At 45.9% G+C, this 25,294-nt stretch overlaps 1 protein-coding gene across 2 annotated transcripts in view; it reads left to right on the top strand.

Moving 5' to 3' along the window:
- The window catches only part of Grik4 (glutamate ionotropic receptor kainate type subunit 4), a 317,685-nt gene extending 312,342 nt beyond the window's left edge, over window positions 1–5,343 (top strand). For both annotated transcript variants that reach the window (XM_059267676.1, XM_059267677.1), the window contains 2 exons: window positions 1,294–1,412; window positions 4,879–5,343. In XM_059267676.1, the coding sequence (XP_059123659.1) occupies window positions 1,294–1,412; window positions 4,879–5,235 (476 nt within the window). In that variant the 3' untranslated portion in view covers window positions 5,236–5,343. The remainder of the gene's footprint in view (window positions 1–1,293; window positions 1,413–4,878) is intronic.
- The last annotated feature ends 19,951 nt before the right edge of the window (window positions 5,344–25,294 follow it).

Genomic DNA, 25,294 nt, shown 5'->3' with positions numbered 1-25,294 from the left:
TGACACTTCTCTTAGTTTGGTTTCTCTACAGCCAAAGAAAGCATCAAGTTATGGGGCTGCACTCATCAACGCTGCAACTGAAATGGCCATAATCCTTCTACAAATGTGTATCAAGATATCTTCAGATATCTTGCTAGGCAACAAGGGTATGCTCCAACTGTAAAGAACTTAAAAATGCATAAGTGCTTCCAAAGATAACAATTTCCAACTAGTTGTAGGCCTGGCTAGCTGGGAAAAATTCACCTGAGAAGCTTGTCTCCAGTGCAGAGTTCTGGAGACAGTGAGATGGCCAGCAGGTGAGGGTGCTTGCTGCCCAACCTGATGGCCTGAGTTTGATTCCCAGGCCTACATGGTAGATGGAGAGGGTCTGCTCCTGAAGGTGGCCCTCTGACTTCCTTCCATATGTGCTCTGTGGCACATATGCTGGGTGTGTGAGCACACACACTGACACACAAATAAATAGATACGAGAAATAAGAATAAAATGAGTTCATCTTCAGACATACTGATTTATTAGGTCATGAGAAAAGGCTGGTGATCTTTTCCAGGAATTTGTGATAGCAGCCAAATTTGGGATGCATTAGTCCAGTAGGGTCAAAAAAGTCTTACTTTCCAAATAAGCTTAGCATTTTAGTTCCTTCTCTCAAATGTCCAGGTCCAGGATTATTTCAGGGCTTGGAGATTTGGGATTTTGGAATACTGGCTGACTGAGCATCCCTTAGCCTGAAAATTTAGTACTTAATGTTCTCTGAAATCTAAAATCATTTGAGCATCATTTTATACACACACACACACACACACACACACACACACACACACACACACACACTACATGCTCAAAAGCTTCAGGTTTCAGAGTTTTGGATTAAGGGTGACCAACCTATAATATTCTGGCTCAGGCAAGCATGATTCTTTCTGTATCTTTATATACCAAAACACATTGTGAAGAAAATGAGCTGGAAATTTTAGAATTTAAGGTATTTTGGTGTCCTGTCACTATGATCTAAATCAGATTGGGCCTGCACTTTCCCGTAAGACAGTCCTCAGCTCCCAGCCTAGTACAGTCTTGTGTTTTTTTTCCAGTCTCCTTCATTCACAGCTCGGTCTCCTTGCCCCAGTTTACTGCAACCACCCTGCTTTTTTTCAAGCGATGAATTAAATCTTTTCCAGGAATGAATGAGTCTGGGAGACCATCTCCAAGGCTCCATTCCGATTGTTGAAGTGACTTTTCATTGTTGTGGTGGGTCTTCCCACTCTCTCAAAGTAATTTTTACTTCTTGTCACTCTCTTCTAGGCCTGGGAATGGAGAATATTGGTGGAATCTTTGTGGTTCTTATTTGTGGCTTAATAGTGGCCATTTTTATGGCTATGCTGGAGTTTTTATGGACTCTCAGACACTCAGAAGCATCAGAGGTAAGCTTCCTAAGGCTTCCAAAGGCATACTGCCAGCAGCAGTGTGAAACACACTGGCTTCTGCATAGGACCTGTGGAATGCTCCCAGAGGGCACACAGGGCAGGACAGTGGGGACCATTTTAGTCCCTAGAGTAAAAGATCTCTGAGTAGACGCTGTCACGTGTTGATTGCGCAACCACAGAAAGGGCTCCAGACTTTCCTTTGACACAGCCATCAAATTAATATGTGAGGAAAGATGTTTTCTAAACAACAGACTGTATAGTATTATGTGTGTGTGGAGTTTGGGAGTGAAAGTACCAGGTCACACATGTGACATACAACCAAAGACCTTCCATTTTGACTGACTTCACTTACAGGTGCAAGTGAAAATCCTTAGAGACATTCCAATTCAAAGAAACCAAAAGGTTCATCTTCTGTGTCAGGGATTTTAATAAATTTAATTCTCTAGCTATGGCTTAGAGGCTGGGTTAATATCTACTATGGAAAGTCTGAAAAGAAGGGATACTTTGTCCATTGGTCCTCCATCCCTCCCCATGGAATATGCACAAGAATTCTTTGTCCATTGGCCCTCCATCCCTCCCCATGGAAGATGCACAAGAATTCTTTGTCCATTGGCCCTCCATCCCTCCCCAGGGAAGATGCACAAATCCTTTCATGTTAATTACACTGTGAGACTTTTTTTTTTAATTACATTAGCCTCTCAGCTCTGGATCTTCCTTAAGCCCCCTCCTTTAACTGTTGCTGGGGAAATATCTCCTGATTGTACAGACCACATTCTGGAACCCTATGGGATACCACCTCATAGGGGACCTCAACATAACATCACTGCCTACCAGTTCCTGGGCTGTCTGTGGTCAGCTTTTTTCCACACTGCCACCCATTCTTCTGTCCTCGGCTCCTGCATGAAGAGAACTTGATTTTATTTTATACTCCCCCTGTCTAAACCCCTACCTAAAGATGTAGTCATCAGGCCACTGCAGCAGAGGGCGCCACCCTCACAGTGCCTCTGCCTGATCCTACCACTCATCTATTCTAGGACTCTACTCTCAGTCCCATGTGCTTCTGTATACCCTCTCTCCGAAATTCACAACTGTGCCCCAGTTGTTCCTTTTAAAGATTAGTAATGCCACTGTCACCTTACCTTATACAACACTTCTCCTGAGCTAAGGACATTTGATTGATTGATTATTTATTTATTTATTTACTTATTTATTGGTTTTCGAGGCAGAGTTTCTCTGTGTAACAGTCCTGGCTGTCCTGGAACTCGCTTTGAAGACCAGGCTGGCCTTGAACTCTGAGATCCACCTGCCTCTGCCTACCAAGTGCTGGAATTAAAGGCATGTGCCACCACCGCCTGGCAACATTTATAACAGTATTACTTTCCATTTCCTTGCCCACCTCTCAGCTTTTGACACGGTTTCAACTTGGCTTCTCTCCACCCCTAAAAAGGACCCTTGCCATTGTCTGACCCATTCAGCAAAGGACAAACCAAAGGGAGCCCACCATTTCCAGACTCTCATGTCCTTTTCCTTGTTCCAACATCAGATCTCTTGGGTCCCCTGGTACTTCTGCTTCCGGTTCTGTTCCCTTCTTCCTTTGCCCCTTCCTTAAATGCTGCTAACATTTATGTATTCTGATCGAGTTATGAACTGATTATCTCATTATGAGTCTGATCGGGTGAGCCTTTCATTCCCCAGTGAAACGTTCCCTGTTTCTTCTCCTGTCTTTTACTCTGGACCAGCAAAGCCACTCCAGCACCGCTGTAACACTGACATAAAGTGCTTACATGCCATGCTGCAGCATCTGTAGACACGGAGCTGCTTGGATGTAAGGACTGCCTGTTATCTCTATTTCCATGACAAATCACAATGCTTGACCCACAGTAGATGGTAAATGCATGTTGTTATAGTCTTGTCACATGGACTGGATTAAGCAGGTGGCAGGAGTTTTGTTGCCATAGTAATTATTAGAAGCACAGAGGGGTTTAGTGATTTGTCAAGAATCGTCTACTCTTTAGTGACAATGATGGGTCTAGACTCAGTTCTTAAAGCCCAAGTGAGGCCATAGTCTATGAGGTGCTATCTGCAGCTCCCTCCGTGGCCTGTTTTTCCCAAGAGCTCAGGCAGGATCTGGATTTATACTGACATTCAATGAGTCCCAGACTGCTCTGATAGCTAAAATGAAGAGGAGGCTGGATTGGCTGTGTGGCTCTGGTATAATATGTGTTCCATTGATAGAACACGAGGAGGAAGCTGCTTCTGCCATCATACTCCAGGAAACTCAACCAAGTGTGCTTGGGCTTTGGAGTTAGGCCCAAGGTTTCAGTTCTAATTCTCAACGGGATATTCATTAGTCAGTTCTTTACAAAACACACACTATTTCCTGAGTTCCTACCTACACATCTTCGAAATGGATATTATAAGATTAGTGATAGCAACAATAGAAACACAGGTTCTTAATTCTTTATCCACTGGTCCTCAGACCCCAAAAGCTAGGAACGGTCCAAGCCTTTTGTAAGTTTGATGCAAATGTATTTCTCCACAAAGCCTGATTCATGTGCACCGTCTTCATTTCATTCAGTGTGAACACATAAACATTTTGCTGTAGAAATGGCACTGTGTTCAATATGGAGTTTGTCCCAGACCCACTGGGTGTGAAACATCATATGGTGTTTGTGCATTGTAATGCCTTTCTGAAATCCGAAATATTCCGAGTTTTGAAACACAGCTGGAGCCAAGCGTTCCCTGGTGGGAGTCTGTGGACCTACAGATGCAGCAGCTGTTTACTTCAGTGATTTTTTTCAGGATGCATCATCTCTAACCATTGGCAGCTTCCCTCAGGACAGCTGAAAGGAAGTCAAGGCAGTGTTGGCTTTTGGCAGGGGTAGCCCTGTCATGTTGATAGAGCCGAAAGAGAAGGTAGGGAAGAATAGGCGGCTGCTTCCTCCCCCAGTGTTTCCAGAATATTCCTTTCCAGCTCGGACAACTCAACTGGTCATGATGGCTAAAACACGTGGGGATCTTTGGGCTGAAGACAAAATGAACAAATGATGAGCTTTTCAAACACCAGGGAGGCTGATATAGAAGAGCGTGTTTGTTCAAAGTAGGTTTCAGGATCGGCGTTTACTTGAGGTCAATGGATGAAATTCTCAGGGGTAGAAACTAAGCAGAGTAGGAGGAAGCAGCCATCAGTGAAAATGTGTCAAAACGGCATCCTCTCTCTCCCAAGATGCTGAGGTTGCTCTTTGAAGGTGGCCAAAAATTGGGCATCATTTGGCAGGGCTGTTGAATGAAGGCTGTCATGTGGAGGGCTTTTGAGCCTCAAACAGGGGTAGGAATGAGGCCTACATTTAACCTTCACATACCTGAGATGACAGACCGTCCCAACACCCTCTGCCTGCAGAATCCAGGAGGCTCTTGAGGCCCTTTCTGAGTGGCTATCTGTAACTTCCATTGTCTCCCCCAGGTGTCCGTGTGTCAGGAGATGGTGACAGAGCTGCGCAGCATCATCCTGTGCCAGGACAGTATCCACCCCCGGCGGCGGCGCTCTGGAGGCCTGCCACCCCAGCCCCCGGTCCTGGAGGAGCGCCGGCCCCGGGGTACCGCGACGCTCAGCAATGGCAAGCTGTGTGGCGCCGGGGAGCCCGACCAGCTGGCGCAGAGACTGGCACAAGAGGCCGCCCTGGTGGCCCGCGGCTGCACGCACATTCGCGTGTGCCCGGAGTGCCGCCGCTTTCAAGGCCTGCGGGCGCGACCGTCCCCGGCCCGCAGCGAGGAGAGCCTGGAGTGGGACAAGACCACCAACAGCAGCGAGCCCGAGTAGTAGCAGCCAAGGACCGGACCGTGGAGCCAGGCGGGGAGGCGGGAGGGCTGACTTTACAACATCCTTCTCTCCCTCCGGGTTCAAGATTCAATCACTTCACAAAGCGATCAGAACGTGGTGCCCCAGCAGGAGGCAGATCCCGCCCTGGGGGAGCGGGTCTATCCAAGACGTTGCATCCACGTGGCAGAGATGCTGTCCCTTGTGGGCACAAGGACCCATCTCCTCCCAGAGGGCCTTTCTTTCACACCCAAATAACATGGAGTCTGGGTAACAGGGCCCTGCCGGGAGAAGTCTAAGAAATTGATGGCATCATCAGTTGAATTCCCCCCTAGGAAGGGGCCATTGTACCCTGGGTCTAGTTCTTAACAGGAAAAAAAAAATTAAACTCAACAGGGAAGTTTTTCTTTTCTGAATTTGTATATTTTTGTTAATGTCCTTTTCTTTCCTCTCCTGGTTTTCTTTTGTCTCTTCAGGTTCACTTGCCTTGTGCTTTGGGATGGGGGGTGTGGTCTGGGGGGATGGAAGTCTGGCACCTCTCTCTCTCTCTCTCTCTCTCTCTCTCTCTCTCCCCCCCCCTCTCCCCCTCTACCTCCCTCCCTCTCCCTCTCCCCTCCCTCCCTCCCCCTCTCTCTCTCTGTGTCTCTGTCTTCTCTCTCTCTCTCTCTCTCTCTCTCTCTCTCTCTCTCTCTCTCTCTCTCTCTCTCCCCCTCTCCCTCTCCCATCCCTCCCTCTCCCTCTCCCTCTCCCTCTCCCTCTCCCTCTCCCTCTCCCTCTCCCTCTCCCTCTCCCCTCCTTCCTTCCCTCCCTCCCTCCCTTCCTCCCTCCCTCCCTGCCTCCCTCCCTCTCTGTCCTTGCCTCTCTCTGTCTCTCTATCTCTCTGGATTTGGAGTTGCTGGTGCCAAGGGTTTTAGGTGCTGACCCCCTCACATCATGTGGTGTTTGGTGGTCTCCCTGAGTGTAAAGGGCCTTGGGTGAAAGTCTACCAAGCCAACTTGTTAAATGCCAGAAAAAAAGCAGTCAGCCTGTAGTCTACCAGAAGACACCTTGAAATGCTTGGGGTTCCAAGGATTGATCTGGCTCTTCTTTCTCTCTCTTTCCCTATTTTCATCTCTGAAAACAGAAGGAAGACAGAATATGCAAGGCATGCTGGACACTATGTAAGGAGTAAGGAGGGTGTGTGTGATTTTCCCATGCTGTGGTCCTGGCTTCCATTGGAAGGTATTACTCAGGAGGAGGGCCAGGACCACCCCTCTGTATGATGGACCCTTTACAAAGGCATCTCTTTTTAGCTGAACTCAGTAGCTGCCTGTGAAGCATTACCCCCAAGGCTCCTATAGATTGGGTGATTTTGGGGGGTGCTAGACATGAAACCTAGGTGCAAGTGTGTGTGTGTGTATGTGTGTGTGTGTGTGTGTGTGTGTGTGTGTGTGACTGTGTGTGTGCACGTGTGTGCATGTGTTCATTGATACTCCCATACGCGTGTGTACCCAAAGCATTCATGCATATGTTATGAATCAGAAAGACCTTATGTAGCCAACAACATGCCTTGTTCCTGGGAGAGAGCAGAGTCTTTTAGCCTGTCACTGGCTGAGGAGCTAGGAACCATAAATCCAGATGTCAGTGTGGCCCAGTAGCATTCCTTGTGCAAGTGAAGATGAAGTATCCGACTTCTGCCACAGACTGGGAGTCAGCAGGACTTGCCCAGGTGTCCAGGGACTGCTCTGCCTGTGGGAGATTTGCAAGGTCCCGCGCGCGCGCTCTCCTGATGTGAGGGCCAGGACTTCCACGAAGCTGCTTTTGGGTCATCGCTCCAGAATTCCACGGAGAATTGTCATTTTCTGATGGAAAACAAACTCTATGCAATTTTGGATTGTAAACTTAGACAAGTCAAAGAGAGGGATGAGCAGCGGCCACCAACTCCACCTTCATCACCATCACCTTGAGTCAAGCTGGATTCACGCGGCTCTTGTTCTGAATGTACTAAAATAAAGACGTCTCTGAAGATGCTGAGCTCAATCCCCTGGTTCTGCCTTCTGGAAAGGTTGGCATCCTCTCTGTGCTGGGGCTATTTGTTAGAGCTGCCACCCCGGGGCCAAATTGGAACCCCGATTCTTCTCAGTTCATATAAGAGATGCCCTGTCAGACCTAAGCTGACCTCTTGCTGGTGACTCTGAATCTTTTTTTTTTTATTCTTCTCTTTAATGTTCAATGGCGGCAAGCTGTGTGGGACACTTCAGGTTTTTGTTTTTGTTTGTATAATCATGCCTTGTGGAGAAATACAGACTGGGGATGGGGAGGGCACTCAAAGGCTGACTGCCAGCAGACCCCAGTCACAACTGCTCCAACCCCCAGCCCTTTCCCATGCTTCTGAATCCGGGATCCCTCCTGTCAGATCACATCTCGGACAGGAAGGGTTGTTTTTTAAGAAAAAAAAACAAAACAACAAAACTCGTTTTTATGAGCAGGATATCTTGATCAAAAGAAACTTTTTTTTAATGGATCAGTGAAGTAACGTTCCCACGCGTGTCATTTGTAATGTCTGTTTCCTTCCCTTCGTGGAATGATGATGAGACTGTCAGCCCCAGGCAGCTGTCCTTAACTCCATCACTGCACCTTCCTCCAGTGGCCACCTACATCTGCTACCAGCTGCTTCTGGTCCTTGGTTTGCCTCCTCCACGTTTGATCCATTGGTGGTTGGCTTTCGTTCCCATCCTGTGTTTTCTATCTGAATCTGTGTACCGTATAAAGCAGTTTTTTCTTGTCTGTTTATCTTTCTTCGACTGGAATATTTATAATAAAACAAACGCTGAAATGTTAGTGATGGGTGAGAGCTGTTTGGGTTTGGGGAGTGTGAGGCCTGGGGCCACCGCCCAGGTGTGAGACTCTGAAAGTGATTAAAACTAGGGACCCACTTGGTATCTTAGCCTTCCCCGTCGTCTCTCTTTCTCTACCCCTTTCTTCTCCCTCCTCTTCTCCTCCCCCTCCTTCTCTCTACCTCCCTTTTCACTCCCTACCCCTTCCACTCTTTGTCTCGATCCCAGCAAAGTCTAGGTGGCTTCTTTCAATTTTCAGTTCTGGGAGTCTGAGCCAACTCCCCCCCTCTACGCATACACCCCTCAAAACGGATATGCATGTTAATGGAGTTAGGTTTGTGGGGTTTTTTGTCTTCCTAAATGCACTTTCACAGAATAGTCATCTACTGATACCTGGGGTAACTCTAGTCAGATGTCACCCCAGATTCCACTGGGAGCCTGAAGATTACATCAATTAAAATATAATACTTTGCTTTATTTCTTTTAATTGCTCTGCAGGGCCCCAACCGTCACAAGATCTCTACTTCAGAACCCAGGTGGGGTGTAAGTTGAGCATGTAGATGTTGGAAAATCTTTTGGCTTCCTCTATTCCAGTGCTCATATGAGAATATTCATGCTGGGAACTTGCCAAGTGGCCCTCTTATTGGTTAGGTGAGACCGAAATATCATGATAGCCAATCCATCTGGGACCGCTCTTGTGAAAGTTCATTAGTTTGGGATTCCAAGGAGTTTAATTTTCTTTTGGAATCCAAAGAGGACTTCCCCTTGGTGTACAGGGCCAGCATGGAGCTGGAGTGCAGCTCAAGGGAGCAGGCTGAGGCGCTCCCATCAGCCCGTTGTTCACAGCACTGCGAAGTAGTCTGGGAATGATAAGCAAGGTCTAATTCCCTGGCGGGCTGTCAGCGCTCAGGTCATAACAATGAGGCCTGTTTGGAGAATGCACAGAAGGTGTCCTGTCTGAAAGCTGGGGCTGCCCATGAGGTCTTCTCATGAGAAAAACGGAATCTTAAGTGGCTTTCAGCTTTGAATAATTCCCCTGCCTTTTAGGAAAGGGGACTCCCTACACACACACACACACACACACACACACACACACACACACACACACAGGCCATTCCCTACAAGGACCAAACTGAGAACATCCTCAGAGACTGGCAACTTGGGGGTCCGCTGGTATGCCTCAAAGATTGGCAATTGCATATTTTCAAAAGATATGTCCTGTAGAGGTGGGAAACCGTAAGTGTGGCTTCCAGAGGTATGAAGGGTCACCCTCCAACTCTTATAACTGGGTGGTCAACAACTTCACCATTATTTAAGAATAAGGGGAGAGATGTCATGACATTATTGTTAGAACCTGATCAGTCACATTTCATTGGAGTTTCCAAAGAATGGCAGAAATAACACAGGCATCATTATGAGGCTAATGAAAGAATTTGTGACAGGAGAGGAAAGTGGAAAATCTGTGCAGGTGATAAAATGGAAAGCTATCTGTGACCGGAAATGGCGGGAAAGGTCCCAAGAAAGGGCATAAGGGAACTAAGCATCTAATATGACTGTCAATTAAGCATGTAAACATTCCCCTAGGTGAATCAGTGCACAGTGGCGGATGTAGTGACATGCCAGGGTGTAGGATCTCATTTGCAGGTTGGACTGTGTGTAGTTCACACTGTAGAGAGCAATGTTTCTCCGGCTAGAAAACTAACTAAAGGATCCTGCCCACCCTTTGATATTCCTCACACCCAATCTAACTTTGTCTCTTGGCTCTGTCAGAGAAGTCGGAGGGTAACAGAGATGGGAGCATCTTGGAATAAGGTGGAACCTTTTTCCCAGGTTGGCAGGTAGTATTAGATTGTTCTTACTTCCCGACACTGCTTTAAATTCTGTGAAACATAGGAAAGAAACAAAGCCATAGGTCAGTACCCGGAGAGGACAAAATTTACCTGTGAGAGTGATGGGGACTGAAGAGATGGCTCAGTTGGTACAGTGCCTGCCTTTCAAACTTAAGGACCTGAGTTCAAGTCTCAGGACTCATATAAAAAAGCTGAGGCACTGGAGACACAGCTCAGCAGTTAAGGGCACTTTCTGCTCTCGCAGAGGACTTGGATTTGAATTTCAGCTGTCATCCCAATTCTAAGGAAACTGTCACCTTCCTCTGGCCTCCACAGGCACCTGCACCTGTGTGATGCAGACATAAATGCAAGCAAAATACTCATACACATAAAAAAAAATCTTGGGTACCTCGATCAGCACTGGAGAGGTGGAGATAGGTGGGTCCTGAGAGGCAGCCTAGCTTACTTGGTAAGCTCACAGGCAGTGAGAGACCACATCTAAATAAAATCTATTAAAGAGGGCAGCACGTGAGGACCACCACCTGAGGTTGTTCTCTGGCCTACACACACACACACACACACACACACACACACACACACACACACACACCAATGCTGGGAAGTCAGGACTTTGCTTCAGGGCCTTTGGAGTAGAGCATGGTTAATTCAGACCGGTGGATAAAACGACTGCCTGTGGTTGCCGTGGTTCCTTGTCTGTCTTCCCACCCACAGCATCCCTTCTGGAGGAAATCTGGCTCTCCTATGATGCTCACTGTGGTTTCTGCCACTGTTACTTAGAGATGCTCACCGCTCCCTCCCTCCCGGGCTTCCTTAAATTGTGTTAGTGGGATTAGCTGCCGAAGCATCAGCCTCACCCTGTGAAACGCAGAAAGGCTAGCTGGAATGTGCAGCAGCTGTCTGGAGAGAGGACTCTGAGCTCATGTATGAAAAGGATCTGTTTAAAATGGGAGGACAGGAGTATGAATACAGAACTGAAGATGTGGAGCCAATACGAAACTAATGTGGAACGAAATCCTCACATTTCTAACACGCAGGGACATGGGATGGAGCTGCCTTGCTTTTCAACCCATTAAGACATTCTGTTAGCCATAGCACACGGAGTCTGCCTAGAAACTTATTCTACTTGGATTGCTCTGATTAGATTCTTAGTGGCTTTTCCATTAAAAGTGAGAGAATGTAACTTCTATTTCTGCATCATCTGTAATCCTAGAGTACCGAGTGGGCTGAGAAGCATTTTAAATCACGGAAACTTGGTCAAATGTGAATATCAAAGCGGCGAAGTCACAGGCAGGCAAACAGCTCAGGCCGGTGTTACCAAGAGACTGTACCCACCAGCTCTCCTGTGACAAGACTTCAAACTAGCTTAGAGAGGATCAGATAAAAATGGTTCTGCATGAGAGAAAGTTATGTTTCTTTGTGGATTCCCCCCACCCATTTTCTATAAACTAAAACCTGGTGGTGGTGGCGGTGTATGTCTCTGTATACTGAGTGTGGCCTGTAGAGCAGTTTACCAAAAACATGAAAGTTTTTGTCATTGTGTCTGTCTGTAAGGTATGTGTAAACAAGAAGTGTGTAAAAGTGTTGTGCATATATGTTTACATTCTCTCTGTGTATTACCAAATACGTGCAGGTTCGTGTCAATATGTATATGAGGGGGTGAGATGTGAGTGTGGTGTGTGCATGTGGATAGCAGTTTAGCATAGATGAGCAGATTCTTGACAATGGGTTTAGAGGGTATATGTGTGTGTAGTGTGTGTCCATGGAATGTGTGTGGTGTGTTTGGAATGTGGTGTGATGTGTTTAGTATGTGTGGATGGTGTGAGAGCATGTGGTGTGGGAGTGTTCAATGTGTATGACAGTTTGGCACAGATAATGCAGGTCCTTTCCCATGGGTCAGTGTGGTATAAATGTGTATGTGAGAAACGGTGGTGTTGGTGTGTGAGTGTAAGTGCATGTGGCAGTGCAGCACGGACAGATGTGCTGGGTCTTAAATGATGGAAGACAACCTCTTAACACTCGGGCCTTTACCCAGTGCTTCTGGGCAACATACTTGGGCTAGACTTTTGGCTTTCAACCACTGAGTTCTCATTTAATAGCGTTCAGTGTAATTTATTTCTGAGCTTAAGGTCCATGCAGATTCATGCAGCAGGAGGTAGTTTTCCCTGTTCTCAGTCGAGTGATAGTGTGCCTGAACTGATTTTGTAAATCCTACTGCTGGCTGCTTTTGACAGCTCAAGCCCATCATTCCTCCAGCTTGAGTGAGCAGCCCGGTAGAAGGTGGTGGGACTGAATGCAGCCAGAGAGGAGAGGAGCGGGGCACCAGCTCTCCACCCCAAACTCATCCACAGTTTCACCCATTCCAGACAGAAGACCATCTTCAAACCAGCCCAGCAATGGGCTTAGTAAAGGTTGAGTGTTCTGACTGGGTAAGTGGGTAAGAAGATAGAGAATTCAGAAACATTTTAGTTCAGAGAGCCTGTCTTCTGTTTAATGGGAATGGGCCAGCAGAGTTGCTGAAGCTGCTGTTGTTTGAAGAGAATCCAAGGGTCTCCTGGATTTCAGCCTCCTGACAGTTCCGCACTCCGCTTCCACTCTATGCAAGGATCCCTCCGCATTTATCTTTTGATCCCAAGCTGTTCTTCCTACCTGCTTGTGGGGTCATCTCTGCATTGCCGAGGTTCTTCCACGTTTAAGCCCTGGCTTAAATACTATTTCTCCAATGAGAGCATCCAGGGTAAAGAGAGCTATCTCTTTCTTCCTGACCTCCCTTTGTGATCCCTCTGGTTTCCTGCTTTGCCCTATGCATGACATGTGTTGTCCACCCCTTCCTCTCACCTTTCCTAGCAAGGCCTTCCAGACTATAGAGAAATATGCCTTTTATTCCTTCACAGTGGGGGTGGGGGTAGGATTCCCAGCACATACTTGCTTCCTATGAATGAATGCATGAATGGATGAGGAAAATCTGACAGAGAGCAAATACACATAAAAATGCAACAAATGTGGAAGTGAGTGGCAGGGATGTGCTAAGGCACCCTTGATTCACAGTGGCCAATCCAAGAATAGCTTAATAATTTATAGCAAGCAAAAATGTGACTTCATTCATTTTCCCGGGCATGAGGTCTATGGGGAGAGTAAGATGATAATACCTGTAGGCGGCGAGGGGTCTACTCAGAGGGTAGGCAGAGAAGTTTCCTTCCTATTGTCTGCCTGTCTTCCACACAGGCTACAGGAATCCAGTCTCCTGACTCTTGAACCTGTTCTGAGAAAATCAGCCAGCTCTCTCCCTTCTCCTCTCATTATCCTAAAAAAGGAAGAAAAACAACTCAGTTGAAATTATCAAAGCTTGGGTTGTGGACTATCCATCTCAATGGATAGTTCATCGGGGTGATAGTTACTCAGAAACAGTGTTCTTTACCAAAACAATTGAAATCAACCTGGGGCCCTCTGTATTCACTAGGAAAAGACCTACTTCCCCCCAGTGGTTTGTTTTAACACGGGAACACAGCATCCTGGTTTGAAGGACAGCAAATTATAGTCCTAGCATTTCAAGTATTTTTAAGGGGAAGTCTGGCCCATATTGACAAGTTCAGAAAATGCTGCCCTTTTCTTAAGTGTTGGTGTTTAGATGGAAGAAAAGAGAGGCCATGAAGAACTGACATTTCCCAGGTACGGTCTATATGGCAAACACATTTGTTCACGTAATTCTCCAAGTAGTGTCCTCCCTCTGGCTCCCTGTGAGCTAAATCTTATTATTTCCAGACTGGCAAACAAAAGCTTCTGAAAGCGAAATATCATTCCCAGAGTTCTGTGGCCAGGGAAAGGCCAACTTCCAACTCCCAGGTCAAGGGCAAAGTTCTTGTTCTTCCCAGAACTGGGACCCGTCCCTCAGCACCACGTCATCTGAGCTCACCTGGGTGGAATGCTCCCTCCAGAAAGGACAAAAACTTGGCAAGGGGCCACATGAGCTCATTTTCCCACCAGCTAGGACCTCTGCTTTTTGTTGGTGAGATAGATAAATCTCTCTGACTCTATAATTCTGTTTGTCCCTGATATTTTTGTGTTTTGTTTTGGATGTAATTTGCCTCTCTAATGCTCACAATATATATCACTTAAGAGGTGGAATTGTATTAGAAGAGCCTTTTTACTAAGGTCTTTTATCTAATATCTTTTGATATTTTAAATATCAAAACAAAACAAAAAGCACACACAACAAAACACAGAGTCCATTTTGGGTTGACCAACTACTCCTGGGCATGTGTAGTGGACTTTGCATCCACTTCCCTCTCTCAGTGCTGACACTTTGTCTGGTTGGAACTTGTATTGGTCTTGTGCTTGCTGCCACAGTCTCCATGAGTGCGTATATGTGTCAGTCCTATTGTGTCTGGAGGACTGTGGGAGTCTGCGGGAGTCCAGCTCTGACCTGCTCCCACCTGTGGAAGGGTTCTTGGGTGGAGGAGAGAGGAATTAGGAAATATTAGGTAGGCAGATAGAGACGATGAGGAGAAAGACAGAGACACAGGATAGCTTCGGGAGGGCCTGGGTCAATACCCAACAGCCCAGAGCTTTATTCAAAAGGGCTTTTTATAATATGCCAAGGGGAGAGGCAAAAGACCTCCCCCTTACAAGATCAAAGCACAACGTACAGCCAAGTGTAGACCCTTCCAAACACTTGGTAAACTTGCCCGTGGTCAAATCATCATCCCAGTATGCCACCCTGCTTGGTAAAACAAGCTCAGATTCTCTGAACCTGAGTAAGTTCTCACCAGATAGCCTCTGTGGGCTCTCACAGATGACACTATTTCCTTGGAGTATCCATCACCTCTGGTTCTTACAATATTTCTGCCTCGTCTTTCCCATAGATCCCTGAGCCTTGATGGGAGGGCTTTTCAGAAAACATCCCATTTAGGGCTGAGTGTTCCACAGTTTCTGTCTGTACACAGTCCAATTGTGAGTCTCTGTGTTATTACTATCTACTGCAAGAAGAAACTTCTCTGATGAGGGTAGGGTGATGCTCTGATCTATGGGTAAAACACTGGGTCAATAGGAGTCATTTCATTACTATGTTCATCTAGCAGAACAGTAGTAGGTTTTGTCCTAGAATTTATGACCAGTCTAGTCTCAGGTTCTTTAGCAATGTCATGGGTGGGTTCCATCTCATGGAACAGACCATAAATCCAATAAAAAGTGGTGGCTTACTTCTGTGCCACTGTTACACCAGTATGTCTTGCAGGCATGTCTCTGTTGTGGGTTACAGGATTGGTAGCTGAGTTAAATTGATGATTCCTTTTCTCTCTGGTAGCAGGCACAGTATCTTCCAGCACCATGAATGCTAGTCAGTAGGGGTGAAGCTTCTGGCTGCCTCCCCCACCCCCGCACTCAATTTCTCCATATTCAGTAACATAAGTAAGCTGTGTCTTCAGCAGTAGGGCCTTACCATCAGATTATAGAAATAACTAATAGACTCAGCAATAGCCTGTGATATTTACGAGGTTCTATGGGACCCATTTGGCCAACAGCTTACCAGGTTGTAGCCCATTTTATAGATAATTCTTATATTTGGTTGGAAGTCAGTTTTATTGGAAGTTAGTTGATAGCATGGTGATCAAGATTATATAAAGAGAATCGTAATAGTAACAGCAACTGTAGGGCTGGGGAGCTGGCTCAGTCAGCAAAGCGTTGGCTCTCTCAAACACAAGGTCCCGAGTTCGATCCTAAGTATAAAAAAATCTTATGTGTGGTAGTTAGTGCATGTGTGTAATCCCAGTGATGGGGAGACAGAAGCAGGTACATCCCTGGGGCTCACTGGCCAGCCACACTAGCCTGCTTGGTGGGTTCCAGGCCAGTGAGGGACTCTGCCTCAAAACAAAAACAAAAAATCAAAGTGAGGTAAACAGCCCCTAAAGAGTCACACCCAGAGCTGTCCTCTGGCTTCTAGCCAGCATCCAAAAGGAGCAAGCAGAAGGTCAGAGAGTTCTAAATCTGGGCTACATAGAAAGAAAAACTGGCCTCACAAAATCAAGCCAAACAAAATGAAGTCATTATTATTTTTCGTAACGGTCCTTTCAGTCCAACGTTAAGCTCCAGTTATCAGATATGGGATCCACCTATGTACAAACTCCATTGCAAGGGGGAAGTAACACGACACAAAACATCCTGTTACTGAATAAATATGAGACACGCAGTTCCAAGATCACAGAAGTCAAAAGGCAGGGCTGCGGGAGAGGCACAATAGCAGGAGGTATGTTATCTACTAATAACCTTGATATCAACAAGAACGTGTTCTGTCGTTAAGATGGTCCTCAGATGTCCTTGTGTACCTGCTTCTGCCCTAGATACTGACCAGTACAGAAAGCACAGCAGTCAACAGCAGAGAAACTTGTTTACCACATCACTCATTCGACTCTGCATCTTAATTTAGTTTTGTGAAACTTCCACTATTGTGCCAGTGAAGCCACATGCTAAGTTCTTTTTTTAAAAAGTCAGTTAAGTAGTATACATATTCAACAGAGAAAAAGGGAAAATCCCAAAAGCAGAAAAAACAAACCTCCCAATGTCAGTATCCAAAGAGGCTCATGATCTGGGTTTCGTCCTCTGTTGTTGTTGTTTTTTTTATTACTGTTTTAGGGTCAGCATATTATTACTGCAAGTAGATACATACAGATAAGGCTTATCCAATGTGGTTGTCAGTGAACAGAAGGGGCACACATCTCCAGAACCCCAGGACCCTGAGAAATAAGACTCAATGTGTGATGAAATAAGGAATGAATTTCTGACTCAATCACCACACACACACACACACACACACACACACACACACAGAGTATAAAGCAAGCTTCTTGCTCCAGAGGCATTTACAATCTGTGAGGAAAGTGGAGCCCAAGAGATGCTTGGGAGACCCTAGGACAATCCTTGCTTAGAAGGACACTTGATGGGGAAGGGTGGCTTGGCGAACTGGAACAAGGGCGTACTTGAGGAATGTGAGACGCTCATTTTCCACCCATCCAGTGAGTCCACAGCAGAATGGATCAGTCTATACAACCCGGCTCCCATTCTTCCACCTGGTGCCAGGCGGTCTCTCATGAACTGTCTCAGAGGACCCACTGGAGTCTATACAAGCCAAAGAATCCAGGGCACCTCCTTCTTCACGAGGCAAATGGCCCAGCTAGTATTTCCTCTTAGCTCTGGGATAAGAGGGAAATTGAAGCTCCATAGCCATGATGTGGATATCTCTCTCCAGTGGTAAACTCACTAAAAGGGGGCTTTAAAAACTTTTCAGAGTTCTCTTAAATGAAGGCTGCTCTGGTCGAAGTGCTGAAATAGTACTCTCTGCTGCCCAGTTATCTGATAATTGGGGTCTCAGGGCCCTCATTATACAACTTGTGCTGAAGCTGGGTCACTTGCCTTGGCTCCAGTGGGCAGCACGTGAGGGGTGCATGGGGGAGCTGGGTGCTTCTCAGGTGGCCCACATTCAATTCAGAGTTCGGAGCTGATCAATAGGGCGCAGTAATCAGGGGGCTGGGAGCAGGGCTGGATTTGAAAGGATTTTCAAGTAATCAGATTGGAGAATTACCCTGGGTGTAAAGCAGCATATAATATCTAGCTGCATTTGGCACCCGCAGGCAGAGGTAGTAGCAGCTTGTCTGGCGGGATGTCCGCCCCCTTTAACAGCTCTTTTAATTCCAGACGAAATAAAAATTCCTTTCTTAGGAGTCATTAAGGCTCCAATTTTACTTCTCGTTATTAAACCATGAAGTTGGCCAAAACATTTAAATTAAGCCAAATGAAGAGATTTATGAGCAAATTGGAGTCTAGGTGAAAAATTCGGCCTAATCTCCCAAGATTAAGAAGCACACAATAACTAAATTATTGAGGGGGAAAAAAAAAAGGCAAATCACTGCACTAACAGAGAGAGATGTTCTTTCTTATTTTTCCCAAAGAAACAGCTCCTTAAAATTGAGTTTTTAGTTGATAATTTCATGCTTGGTAATATTCACATAGTTTGAGAAATGCTGGAGAAAGATTTAAATGGTATTTTAGTCTTCGTGTGGAATGAGAGAAATATGTCAGATTGATACCCCTAAGCGGCCGGCAGCCACCTATGGCCAAAGAACACCGTGAAGAGTGCAGACAGGAATTACCTCAGATCCTGCTGCCCTACAGACAGAGGGCTGAGGTGAGAGATTAAACCTGTTTGATCTCCACTTTCCCCCTGAGCTGGTCCTGCCTGAGGGAAGAGTTCCCAGCTTGTGGAGCGTCCACGTGTAAGGGAAGGGGCTGAGACCCCACTCACACTCTTTATCAGAGGCTGGCTTTCTTCTTGGAAGAGAAACTGCCCTTGAGGCAAATTTGAAATGGTAACTGAGAGCTGTATTAGTGACCAGCTATTGGAGCCACTGAGGGTCAAGAACATTCATAATTCCATTGCTAGGTCCTAAGGGTCATCTGGTCAAAAGGAGAGGCAATCACCCCAAGGGTAGATGAGAACATCCATTAAATTGAGCACCCAACTTTACCATGTCCCCAAGATATCGCATTCCCCCAGTGTACATGCAGTGGCACTTAACACTCACCAGCAACACTTGTTTCTTTGGGTAATGGAATAAAACGCTGAGTTAATCATTACAAATCAGTGCTTACCCAAATGTAGAAATAAGGTCAGGAACTTGATCAGGAGAGATCAACTTTGATGGAGATTCACACAGGGTCTGTTGCCCAAAGTCCTGCCAAGGGGCTCCTGGCCCCAGCTGGGAATTATAGAGGTACTGGGGGCTGTGGGAAAGCTGGCCACAGAGCACAGGGGATGAGAAGCGAGGGCACTGGTGTTTCTTTTATGTCTTTGTGTCCTATACTAAGTGCTTCTGAGTAATTTTTCCTACATAATTCAATTAACTGTAAGGCAGCCTCATTACCCCTATTATGGAGTTGAAGAACCAGAGGCTTACGGAGTTTGTCCAAGGTCACAAACTTCTCCAAACTTGAGCTCAACTTTGCCAAAGTTTAAAGATCCTTCTCTTCCTTGTTATCATGCCACTGCACTGGAAATAATAGAATAAAGGGATTATTCACAGTTGTGTGAGTCAGTACTTACCCTGCTCCATCAGCCTATGTAAGGAAGTCTGTGTAATAAACCCCAATAAAAGCCCTTAATAAAAGCTTGCAAAATTACAATGGCAATTAGCAGTCTAGAATGTTCCCAAAGTTTTGGTCTCTGCTTAGCACTACCACAGCTGGTGTAACCTAGAAGGATAATGGGAATGTAACCCTGCCTCATCTCTGCTTTCACTTCTGGGTCACCATGAGCTTTATTCTATAGCAATGAATGGCTCCACTCTAGAGCACACTACTCACTGGGGTGTGCTGCCTCATCATGGACCCCAGAGAACTCCATTACAGACTCAAACACTGTAAGCCCAAATAAAACATTCCTCTTCTTTTTGTATATGTGTTGTATGCATGCACACCTGTTCATATGTGTGGGTGCATGGACGTGTGTGTGTGTGTGTGTGTGTGTGTGTGTGTGTGTGTGTGTGTGTAGAGACCAGAGGTAGACATTAGGCATCTTCCTCTATTACTCTGTGGTGGTTATTGTCTTCAACTTGAAAGGATCTGGGATCACACAGGTGACAAATCTCTCTCTCTCTCTCTCTCTCTCTCTCTCTTTTGTTTTTGTTTTTTGTTGTTGTTTTGTTTTTGTTCTTTTGAGACAGGGTTTCTCTGTGTAGCCCTGGCTGTCCTGGAACTCGATCTGTAGACCACACTGGCCTCAAACTTACAGAGATCCACCCGCTTCTGCCTCCTAGGTGCTGGGATTAAAGCGGGTGTGTGCCACCACTGCCTGGCGACAAATCTCTAGGCGCGTCTGTGAAATTTTTCAGAGTACACGAGTGTGGTGAGAAACCTTGGCAGCACCGTCCGACAGGCCAGGGTCCTAGACTGAACTGAAAGGAGAACGAGAACTGGACAAAACCACCCCCTGCTGTCTACTTCCTGAATGCTGCTGCAGTGGGACCAACCGCCTTCTGTTTCTGCCTCCACGCCTTCTCGGCCGTGATGGACTGTCCCTCTTCAAAGCCAAGCCAGAAGAAAGCCTTCCTTGTTAAGTTGTTACCTGCCAGGTATTTTGTGACAGTATGAGAAAAGTCACTCACACGTTTTCTAATTTATTTTTTGAGACAAAGTCTCTCATTAAACATGGAGCTTACTTAATCACAAAGTCCTATGGATCCCTGGTCTCCCTGCCGGGGCTAGAATTGCACCATGGCATGCAGTTTTTTCATTGGGGCTGGGGATCCGAACTCAGCAAGCACTCCACCAATGGAGCCATCTCCCAGTTCCTCTTCTTAAACTGACCCATCTCACAGAGAGCTGACTGACACGGGTAGAATCTCTCTGTAAGAGTGAGAGGCTGGATTTGACAACCAGATTTTGGCGCGCTCAAGACTCCTCCTCTTGGGATCTTGGCACAAATCACAGTTGCCACCATCTCTGTTTCTGGGGTCACTTCTGTTCCTTCATTATTTGGCCTCAAGTGAGCTTAAAACAAGTCTTTTCATTCCCCGTAGTTGAGGTGAAACAAGGCTAAAACAGTGAGAGGTTTGGCTAAGGAGCTCAGAGGTCACAAAGAGAAAACCAACACAGATTAAAATGTAACTAACTGGGCTCTCTCAGGAGATGTGACTGCTCTCCAGGACAGGGTTGATCCTCACAGGGTCCCTTTACCAGCGCCCTGGCCTATCTTCCAGATTCATCTACATAAAGTGACCAGACCTTGAGCCCCACCCCACCCCAGGAACTAGAAACATCTTCAAGGCTGTTCATTGTCTAACGCTAGCCTTTCACAGTTCTCAGCACAGGCCTTCCCATGTAGAAGGGGGTTTGTCTTGACATTTGCTCCAGGGTAGTCCCCGATTCATAAAACTGAATAACGAGAGGTGAGGAGGGTGGTAAGGGGAAGGAACTTTTTACCAGAGTGGTCAAAATACTAATACCAATCAGTCTTTTTCAAGCACAGTGGTGAGAGCCCTGGTCATAATAACCACTTTTCTTCCCCGTGCTCAGTGGGCCTCACTGAGCACATTCTTCTCCATTGTTCACATCGTTTACAGCAGAAGCTGTGTTTTCGTCAGCCGGCTTTCTAAACACCAGAGACATTTGAAACAATGAAGAATTACTTCACACACAGCAGGAAGGGTAAATAAATAACTATATAGAGACAAGTGCTGATAAGGATGGGGTATACAGGCACTCTAATACATCCACTACTGTGAAGAGCATAAACAGGTGGATAATTTGTCAATCTGTACCATAGGCCATGGTGAGCCATACTCGACGAATTCTCAGCTCCTTGCCTTATCATATACTCAGGAAAACTTGTAAATGTCCACAAGTGAGTATTAACAAGAATGTTCACTGCAGACTTCTGTAAGAGCAAATAAGCTGTCCAAAATCACAACCTGCAAAGATTCCCTACTAACTGTTTACAGACACACCAACAACAGAACATTTGTTATTTTTGTAATGCTGGTGATTGAACCTAGCCCTTCACCTCTCAAACCCCATACTAGGCAAGAGTTTAATCTATATTCCAAGCCCTAAAGATGCAGAAAGATATAGATATTATTTTTTAGTCACACACACACACACACACACACACACACACACAGGGAGAGAGAGAGAGAGAGAGAGAGAGAGAGAGAGAGAGAGAGAGAGAGAGAGAGAGAGAGTTATGTTGGCCAGGTGACCTGGAATTTGGAATTTGTTGTGTAGCTGAGGGTGACCTTGAACTTCTGGTCCATTTCCTGAGTGCTGGGATTATAGCCATGGGCTACCGAGCCTTGTTTAGGAATGAATTTCTAAAGTTGTCGTCTTAAACAGTGCTATACAATAATTCACAGTAAAAAGAGTGGAGCAGCTTTGCGTATTTCCATGTGGGATAAGACTGAGTGAAAACCCTGGCCTCTCTGTGCTGTGAACTATGTTGTCACCCACGTGTTCTTAATGATATTGACAAGCCTCCGTTAGCCGTTTGCAGTGGTTGAACTACGCCAGCAAAAAGGCTCTTCCTGAGGGAGCTTCTCACAGTCTGGGTTCATCTAGAGTAGCTGGGATATGGGAAGCTTGCATCATGGCTGCTGAGGAGTTGGGGGTTACTAATGAACTCCAGTGGATACAAATAGGAAAACAAAACCCTAAAGTTTGAAAGGAGCAGGATCCTGTTTAAAGGAATGCAGATAAGTGGTTTTTAATGAGAATGTGTTAGACAACAGAAATCAGGACCCGGCTCTTCAGGAACTCAGATTACACTGTTGCTACCAACAGCATAAAAGGATTGAGACGTGTTTGGCTTTTGTTCTCAACGAGAGTATTAAATCTACTCAAAGGATCAACAGACTGATTTGTTTTTCCAAATGATTTTTAGTCCTGTGTGGCATTTGGAAGGAAGTAATACAAAATGGAAAGTGACTGTGAGAAGCCAGGGGGAAAACCCATCGTAATTAAACTGTAGGAACACCAAGATGCATGGTAAAACAGTCAGGACGGAGTTGGAGTAGGGCTTACCACTCATGAGCAGGCAGTACTGTGAGGTATTCCTGTAATGGTTCTAATCTTTATTTCTCTTTGCCTTCCCTCACTGCTAATCATCAGCCATGGGTAAGGAGTACAAAGAACCAGCTCCACACCGCCACCTCTCACCAGCCTGGGGAGTTAGTTCCCTTAGATTTTTAGGGACCTCAACTCAGGCCAAAGCAGGATTCTTGGCTTCAATGCTGAAAGGAATTTAAGATGTAGCCAGTATGGTAAAGCAGAGTTAGAGGTTTTATTAAATCTATTTTAATATAAGTTAAGCACAAGGGTAAGAGAAGGAGAAGTACTTGGAAAGTGAGGTTTGCCCAAATGGTGGCATGTGCTTCCAAGTAGGGGAAATTCAGACACACCCAAGCACGGGTATAGCTTCTCCAAGAGAGGGCAAGCAATTTGTTGTCTTAGTGTTGGCTGTACAGATCCTTTTGGTGGTTTTTCAGTTTCATCCCTAAAGGTTGCTAAGGAACACTTTATTCCTCTATCCCTTTTGACAAGCAGGGTCCATAAGGTGGCTCCAGAGACACCTAGGTGGAGTTTTAATCCAATAAGGTGAAACCAGGAGCCACTAGGGTAGCAAAGGGTGTAGTGTGTCTTTCCCTGTAAGTTCAGTTCCTGAGGTGGTTCTTAGAAAGTCTCAGGTTTGTGGCTGGGGAGGGAGCATGTCCTTGAGTAGGTGACAGTGGTGGAATTCTTGTTCCAATGCTGGCAAAGTCTTCAACCAGATTCCAGAGTGAGGGGCTTCCTTCCCACGTCCCATGTCCCCAGGACGTTCCCTGCCTTTCTTTCCCTTCCCATTTTCAGTTCTACCATCCTTCTAATGGCTATGGTGCAGCTGGAGAGGAAGCAGGAGCTTTGTCAGCTGACCCAAAGCCACCTGTGATGGCTCTAGTGGCAAAATGTCACTCTGTCCACTTGGATCACGACCATCCAGACTATTTTATTGATAGAGTGCATTCTGACTTCAGCGGAACTGATCGTTTGCACCTGGTTGATTAACGGGGGTCTATACTCTACCAGACCCCTGCAGTTATCCCTCTGGAATAAGATGTTGCTGGCTGACACAGACACCAGTGAAACTCACTGGCTCTCCTGTAAAGGAAAAAAAAAAATTGAGCAGGAAGCTCACAGGATAAGATGCTACAAACACCATCAGACCTCCAGGGGGAAACAGCCTGATCTGATCTTGGTGACAAAAATAGCTTTAATGTCCCTTGAGCAATTGGTTTTCTCTTGCAGATTCTATAAACTGACAAAGTTATTTTCCTCTCTGATATCTAGACAGCTGAGTTTGAGGTCCATGTGTAAAGTACGCACAGTATCCCCCAGGGTGTGTTTCAACCGTCGCCCGGGAATCACTGCTGTTCCAGCCCTTGCTTTTCTTCCTTCTCCTTCCCGCCGACTTTAAGATACAAAAACACACATCTATAGATGCATCAGCCTGCATCTATAGCACGGCACTCTACGCTAACCTGTGAAAATTATGCTTTAAAAGGCGGCCACTTTAGGTGTTCTGGGGCTAACTCAATAAAGAGTGGATGGTGTAAAGTTGATTTCTTTCGTGGAAACTTCATTTTTGAATGCAGCCCTTTAAAAGGCAGTCAAGCTGTTAGCTCTCATCTAGATTCAAATAACCAGCCCTTCACACACACACACCCCATTTATTGCAGTGCTGAACCTCAGGAACTGAGGTCTGAAAGTACTGCTTGAGACATGCTGGCGGAACCTGAAAATAACTTACTAAGAGAAGAACAGTGCAGGGAAAGCAATTTTCTGCCCCATTTTCTGGTGGGAGATGCTGGGATGAGGTACCACTGTTTAGGTGTAAGCAAAAAAATCTCTCCAGTGCCCTTAAAGACAAAAGCCACGCCAGGCTGAGCCACGCGCAGCAGCACTCAGCAGATAATTGATGGAACAGAAAGCCAAGGACCAGCACTTTTCAATCATCGTCATCTTTACGCACAAAGGGTCACAGTTAGACATTTTTGGGGTCATGGCAGCTTCACTTTGGCTCTCTGGTATGTCTGGGTTTTTTTTGTTCCTTTTTGAAGAAAAAAAATTCTACACATTGAGCCATACTGTATGTTTAAAAGCACATCTTAGCACACTCAAGTCATATACTTGGTCCCTGATTAGAAAGAGGGAACATAATGCCCATCATAACCAAGATGGAGGTAACAGCCTAGGTTTGGAATCAGGTGTGAAGTAGTCCCTCAGCATCCAGAAACCCCAAGGATACCACTTCTCAAGTGTCTTATGTTATGAAATGACATAATACTTACAAACAACCTATCATGAGCTCAGAGTACTTTAAATACCTCTGGATTGCTTATAACACAGACCCCACTATAAGTCCCTGCAAATAGTTGTTTCAGTGACTAGAAGAATCACAAGAAAGAAGTCTACTTCTGTTCAAGTAGAGACATTATTTATTAGTGTGTGTGGAGTTGGGGGCAGTTGGGGCACACGTGTGGGATTCAGGGATTGAGCTCAGGTTGTCAGGCTTGCACATCAAGCATGTTTACCTCATGAGACATCTCACCTACCTGACTCACAACAATTTAAAAACTTGATTTTCTATTCCAGCCAAAGGTTAAGGTGGAACCGAAAGACAGATACAAGTAGCTGACTGGGGAAAAGAAACTGATGTCCCCTTCCCCTTGGCTGTTTGACTTCATGACTCTTGGCAATCCTGTCAGAACTCAGTGAGAGCCTGTGGGTATGATTTTATCAGACTTTCTAGCCTAATAGAAAGGCAAGTCAAGGCTCATCCATTTTACCTCCACTCTGAGTAAAATGTTGGGTTGCCCATTACTG

This window comes from Peromyscus eremicus, chromosome 7, assembly GCF_949786415.1.
Source record: "Peromyscus eremicus chromosome 7, PerEre_H2_v1, whole genome shotgun sequence".
In the NCBI taxonomy this organism is placed as follows: Eukaryota; Metazoa; Chordata; class Mammalia; order Rodentia; family Cricetidae; genus Peromyscus; species Peromyscus eremicus.
The sequence above is the reverse complement of the archived record's forward strand: the minus strand, read 5'-3'. Positions and strand labels throughout refer to the sequence as shown.